This window comes from Pseudorasbora parva, chromosome 2, assembly GCF_024679245.1.
Source record: "Pseudorasbora parva isolate DD20220531a chromosome 2, ASM2467924v1, whole genome shotgun sequence".
Taxonomy (NCBI): Eukaryota; Metazoa; Chordata; class Actinopteri; order Cypriniformes; family Gobionidae; genus Pseudorasbora; species Pseudorasbora parva.
Genome location: NC_090173.1, coordinates 3,568,937 through 3,575,855, shown reverse-complemented (window position 1 = coordinate 3,575,855; position 6,919 = coordinate 3,568,937). Strand labels below are relative to the sequence as shown.

General features: G+C 37.5%; 1 protein-coding gene across 1 annotated transcript in view; it reads left to right on the top strand.

Annotated features, from left to right (window-relative positions):
- Window positions 1-2,782: 2,782 nt before the first annotated feature.
- The window catches only part of LOC137089932 (zinc finger protein 850-like), a 37,567-nt gene continuing 33,430 nt past the window's right edge, over window positions 2,783-6,919 (top strand). The window contains exons 1-2 of the mRNA XM_067453515.1: window positions 2,783-2,810; window positions 4,599-5,217. Coding sequence (XP_067309616.1) covers window positions 4,604-5,217 — 614 coding nt within the window. The 5' untranslated portion in view covers window positions 2,783-2,810; window positions 4,599-4,603. The remainder of the gene's footprint in view (window positions 2,811-4,598; window positions 5,218-6,919) is intronic.

The following is a 6,919-nucleotide window of genomic DNA, read 5'->3' as shown; positions in this document are numbered from 1 at the left end:
TATTTGCACAGAGGGATGTGTTCCCGAACATGTTCTATGTGTTTCTACATTTGCATCCACATTTTGTGCAAATTTGATATCCTCCAGGACAACACCACATTATTTTTTTCTATATCCAAAGTATTTCCATACTAGCCAGGAGTTCACGACGGCGTTTTGCTTTCACCTGGGTCTGCGTCACTGACGTCTATCTTGTTCGTCTCCATCTGATATTTGCGCGCTTGTTCTCTCCCGCGCCCCCCGTCCTCTATTGAATATTAGTCATTTCCGGATCGCGGTTTTTTTCCTCCCCTCTTTGCATTAATGGTTTATTTTTACTCAGTAACAGATGTGGTTTAAAATGTAGCGAAGTACAATACTTTAATCAAAATGTACTTAAGTAAAAGTAAAATTACAGATTTTTATAACTACTTAAAAAAGTAGAAGTACGCAGAAAAACTACTCAATTACAGTAACGCGAGTAAATGTAATTCGTTACTTTCCACCTCTGTCTGCTGATGATCCTGAATGTCTTGTTGAATGAGTGTTGATAGTCTGAAGCTCATCAATATTAACAGAGCTGCTGAAAAGACTCTTTATTTCATCTCAATAGTTCCTGTTTTCACCTCATTTATTATGATGATGTCCTCACATCTCCTGTAAATTCACACTTAAAGCTCATTTCATTGGTGTCAGCAGACTGAGGGGATTTGATGGTCAGCAAAATAACATTTAGCAGCTGCTTTTATCCAAAGCGACTTACAAAAAGGGGAGAGCAATAGAAGCAACGAAACAAACAAGGCCAACAAACTGAAAGAGCTGTAAGAAGTCTCAGTTAATTAACCACAGTACTAACTTTTTTTCTTTTGTTTTTTGGACAAACAAACAACATTTAAATGGATAGTTAAGTTTTATTCTTTATTGGTCAGGTGCAATTGGAAAAGATGTGTCTTAAGATGTTTTTTAAAAATGGCTACAGACTCGGCAGCACAAATTGAGATCGGCAGGTCATTCCACCAGGTGGGAACGGTCCAGGAAAATGTCCGTGAGAGCAATTTCATGCCTCTTTGGGATGGAACCACGAGGCGCCGCTCACTCACAGAACGCAAGCTTCTGGAGGGTGTAAGTCTGAGCAAGTGAATTTAGGTATATTGGTGCAGAGCCAGTGCTTGTTTTGTAGGCGAGAACTAGTGCCTTGAATTTGATGCGAGCAGCCATTGGCAACCAGTGCAGTCTGATGAAGAGAGGCGTAACATGAGCTCTCTTCGGCTCATTAAAGACCACTCTCGCCGCTGCATTCTGGATCAGCTGCAAGGGTTTGATAGTGCATGCTGGAAGCCCAGCCAGAAGAGCATTACAATAATCCAGTCTGGAGAGAACAAGAGCTTGAACCAGGAGTTGTGCAGCCTGTTCTGATAGGAAGGGTCTAATCTTTCTAATGTTGTATAAAGCAAATCTGCAGGACCTGGTTACTAAATGTATGTTTATTTGTCTTTATGCCTTCAAAAGTTTTTCTTACAGTTCTTTTCAAATTTTTATATCTGACCTTTTCATGAAGAAGCAAAATAACTTTAGTATTATATTTTAAAAAAAAGGTGAATTAGCATCAGTTACTTTACAATAGACAGATTTAAATACTTCAATGTGTTAATTAGTACAGGTCAAAAAAGGGTTATGTAGCAAAAAATAAATACAAATCTGGGATATTTAGAGCCAGGATCATGTCATGCCCTATTTAAGGATCACAGTGCACCTCCAAAATACTGTTAAGTGTCATTTTAAATCTTTTTAAACATCGTTTAAAAGTTAGAGAGGCCAGGTTGAAATGGTTTGGACATGTTCAGAGTGGGGAGAGTGAATACACCGGTAAAAGGATGCTGAGGTTAGAGCTGCCAGACAGGAGGTCTAGAAGAAGACCAAAGAGGAGGTTTATGGATGTAGTGAAGGAGGACAAGAAGGTAGTCGGTCTGAGAGAAGAGGATACAGTAATTTTGTAATTTATATTTTGGGTCATTCACAGGTAGGACCCAAGTACTAGATATGATGAAGATAGAGTCAAGTGAAGACAAATGTACTGAAGAAAATAGTGTCCAGTTTGATCAGCAGAAGTCAGCTTCAATACTCATGGAGTTCGTAGGCCGCTCTGTGTAACTCAATACAGCAGTGATTCTGCTCTAACAGAGTCCACTAACTGTGTCATTACTTGGGCTAAGAAGGATTCTGATTGGTTAAAGCATATAAAAACATGTTAACTCTTCACAGGTGTACGTAAAGTTTAAAGCACGCAACGTGTCCCTCCAAAGATGTGTATCTGCCACTGAAGTGCCAGTGTGTCTAGAGATGTTTATGTCCATGCAAAAAACAGATGATACACAACTTCCTCAAGGTTGGAGTATTTCAAACCCAAAATCTAATCAGGCACTTTCCCCAAATTAATATATATATATATATATATATATATATATTTTTTTTTTTGGCAATTCTGCTCCTCTAACCAATCTGCAGTTCAGATAGTGAAGCTCCGCCCACTGCAATTCGTCATCCTTAAAGCCCTGCATATGGCAGTTCATTATTAATTAAGCTCCACCCACTACAATTCACAACTAACGAAGCTCCTCCCACAGCAGTCACATCATCAGTGAAGCTCCTCCCACATCAGTTGATCAATAAATGCTGGAATATTCCCATCAGTCTACAAGTGAAGACGAGCATCAAAGCATCAGGAAGAGCTGAAATCTGCAAAGACTGAGTTTATTAAAGAGGACAGTGAGAACACAAGTGATCCAGAACCTGCAGAATGAAACACACTGAAGATCCTGAAGAACAAAGAGGTTGGTGTTTATTCTTCATTCATTCATGATGCTGGAGAACATTCATGATAGGAAGACTCAACACTTCAGCACATTTAGAGAAACAGTTACACAATCAAATAGAATATTTTCTTGCTTGTTTTCAACAAATGCTCAGTAAAGGGAGTTCATATTGATCGTCAACATCAGGTCAAACTAAATATTATTTTAGCTTATATTTTACAATTATTTTATATGATTCACTATTTTTTGCAACCATGTTACCATGTTGGACATTTCTCAATATAGTTTACAGCATTGTGATTTTGACATTGTTTTTTTTAATAAACAGTAAACAACTAAATTAAACAAAACGTATAAAGCAAATTATGTTTCCATAATGGCTGGCTTTGTTTAATTGTTTAATTGTTTAGTCAAAATCTGATTTATAGTTACTAATAAAGTTTTATATCTAAAAGATTAATCATAGTTATAGAGATTATTCTCTTTAACTCTATAACTCCCAGTAGCTTTGGTAAGAGTTATGAATGTGATGTTGATGAATGTGATCAACGCTGTACAGTTTGAGACGATGGATTGAGATTTTTTTTTTCTTGTCTTCTCCATCATGCTTCAGAAAGAGCCCTGATGATGTCACTTCTTTGTGTCACAATTTTAAGAAAGGCTCTTGTCAGGATCCTACCCTGTCTGTTTTGTCTCTGTTCAACGTTTCTTTGTTTGTCTTGTGTCTGACCACATGGCTCTGTCTTTGTTTGTGTTGGCCATGTGCTCCTCTAGTCCCACCTCATTGTTTGCGGTGACCATGTCCCCTTGTTTAGTCTGGTCTAGTCCTCTTTTCAGTAATTGTGCTCACCTGATCCTCATGTGCTTTGGTCCCTTTATATTGTGCTACCTTCTCTCATGTCGTTGCTGGTTCTTTGCATTTGTGTGTGTTCGTCGTATGCATGCAGTTATCTTGCTACCTGTCAGTTAGTACTAGATTTAGCTTTCCCTAGTCTGATTGTTTGATTGATTTTTAGTTTTAGTTTTGTCTTGCTTTTTTCTAGCTTCACTTTTTACTTAGATTCTCTCTAGTTTCCTGCAAGAGTGCAGTCTTGTTTTATTTCTTAGTTTCAGACATTTTTAGAACTTCATTTTATATTATTATTTTTTTGTATCTTTTGCTAGCTCCAGTTATTATTTAGGTTGTTTTGTTTTCTTTAGCCGTAGTTGTTAGTTCGACTGCATCTCTTGTCTAGAGTCTTGTCTTGTGTGTGTCTTGTGTTGGTTCCTGCCCTGTGTCCTGAGTTTTCCCTGGTCATTGTCTCTACTGCCTGACGGTCAAGACTGGAGCTTATTCTGAGAGAACATCAAGCCTCAGGTTCCTGGTGTTCCTGTCTGGATTTTCCCACCATCGCCCTGCCTGGTGTTTCCTCCCAAGCCATCCTGAAGTTTGTTATCTCCTTGGACTGGTCTTAGTGGTCCTTTTCCCTGCCTGTCATCATGGCTTCTGTCCCCTGCCCTGCTGTTTGAACTCTCACACCTTTTCACTTCCTTGTCGTGCCATGTCTAGAGTCTGGTTAATAAATAATGGTTTTGTTCACTCTGCATCTGAGTCCTCCGTTTCAGAAGCCACTGACAGCTCTGTTGTTTCAAATTAGGAAAATCATCCCAGCAGTAACAGGGTTGAGCGAAACCTGTAGGATACTGATAATGCTAATAAAAAACACAATTATATAACAATAATCATTCAAAAATATACAATTTATTCCACTTTACTGTAACTGATATACTGAAAATGAAATTAATACATTTTATTTTTGATTTCAGACCTGATGGAAGAGAATGAGGAGAGTGAAGAACTGAGTGAAGTGGAGGAGGAACATCATGTCAAACCTGGAGAAAAACCTTTGAGTCGCTCAAAGACTAAAAAGACATTTATAAAGAAAACAAGAGCCAAGAAATCTACAACCTGCACTCAGTGTGGAAAAAGTTTCATAAGCAAAAAAGATCTTGAGCGCCACGTGAGGATCCACACCGGAGAGAAGCCGTTCGAATGTGATCAATGCGGGAAGAGCTTCGCACAATCCGCAAACCTTAATGCTCACATGATGATCCACACCGGAGAGAAGCCGTACTCATGTGATCAGTGCGGGAAAACATTTATTTTGTCATCAACCCTGAAGAGACACATGACCGTTCATACGAAGGAGAAGCCACATTCATGTTCTGTGTGTGGAAAGAGTTTTTCACAGCTGCAAATTTTAAAAAAACATCAGAAAATACACACTGGTGTGAGAGAGTTCATGTGCTTTGAGTGTGAGAAGACTTTTACTACAGCAAACTATTTAAAACTCCACCAGAGGATTCACACTGGAGAAAAACCTTACATGTGTTCACACTGTGACAAGAGATTCAGTGTGTTAGGAAATCTGAAAAGACACGAGAGGTTCCACATCGGAGAGACGCCACACACGTGTGATCAGTGCGGGAAGAGTTTCACTATTAAAAGTAACCTGAGGAGACACATGAGGATCCATGAGGTGGAGAAACCACATCACTATAGAGCAATTTTTTGACTGCTTGGAACGGTTCTCATAACAAGAAAGTGTCTCATTATTACGGGACATGGAGAGTTTCATTATGAGATGTTAAGTCATCAGTGGCTGATACCTAAAATTGATACCTAAGGGGTTCAGTAGTCAAAGTAGTCAATCCCTCCGTGTGAGGAAGATCTGTGTACAGTCTGTGGTGTGAACACCGACTGTACACAAATCTTCCTCACACGGAGGGATTGACTACTTTGACTACTGATCCCCTTAGGTATCATTTTTTTTACCGGTTTGGTACATTTATTTGATACTCAATGTTATCGAGGTAATTCGGTCAGTGCCTATAAAGTATTTTGCTCTATCCCCAGCCCTACACATCAGAAGGGTCACACTCTGGATTTAGTGTTTTCACTTGGTTGTGTGTTGTGTTGTCACTCTGTGTTGTCATGTACTCGGACTAAATCCTACCATTCACAATGTTCAGGATGTGTTAATTCCTTTTCTGCCAGATCTTATGTGAATCCAGATGAATTGGTCAATCTTTTTAAAAGTACTTTTACACTTGAAGTATTGTGGGAAGTATTGTAGTCTTTTGTCATATATCCTGAGTGTAAATAAAACAATAAAACAATGATTAATAAGTTCTGTTGTCATAATATTCATATTACCTGTTTTTTTTTTTTTTTTACCGTGGTATCGATTTAGTATCGGTATCGAGGTATTTTAGTCTGGTATCGTATCGAAGTCATGATTTTGGTATCGTGACAACACTACTGTAGTTATTTACCTGTAGATGTTCATGAAGATGAAAGTCTCTATTTTGTTGTCGTATTGTGGGATGTACTATCTTTCAGTGGAGCAGTTTAATAGTCTTTTGTCATATATCCTGAGTGTAATAATGTGTTTGTAAGAGCAAACAGTCAGAATAAAGTGAGATGATCTGCTGATGATCCTGAATGTCTTGTTGAATGAGTGTTGATAGTCTGAGGCTCATCAATATTAACAGAGCTGCTGAAAAGACTCTTTATTTCATCTCAATAGTTCCTGTTTTCACCTCATTTATTATGATGATGTCTTCACATCTCCTGTAAATTCACACTTATAGCTCATTTCATTGGGGTCAACTAGGGTTGCAAACATTCCACAAATTTTCCACCGGAGCTTAATCAGGGGAATTTTGGAATTATTTCACTTTGGAGATTTAACAGACTTAACATAAATGCATATATATACAAACATATATATATACAAATCATATAGAAACATACATATAAACATTTGGTCATGAGCTGACATTATTTATTTAATTATTATATATTTTTTTGCAAATTGATTTATTTTCCAATGGATTACTTAATACAGCAAATATGTAAAATTAATTAATTTATTTATTTCAGAAGTCATTCTAATATTCTGATTTATGATCAATGTTGGAAAAAGTTGCACTTCTAATTATTTGTTTGGAACCGGTGCTATTTTTTCAGTTGATTGATTAATAAAAAGTTATTAAAAAAAATTATATTATCTTCATCATATGAGAGTGATTTCTGAAGGATCATGTGACACTGAAGACTGGAGTAATGATACATTTAGCTTTGC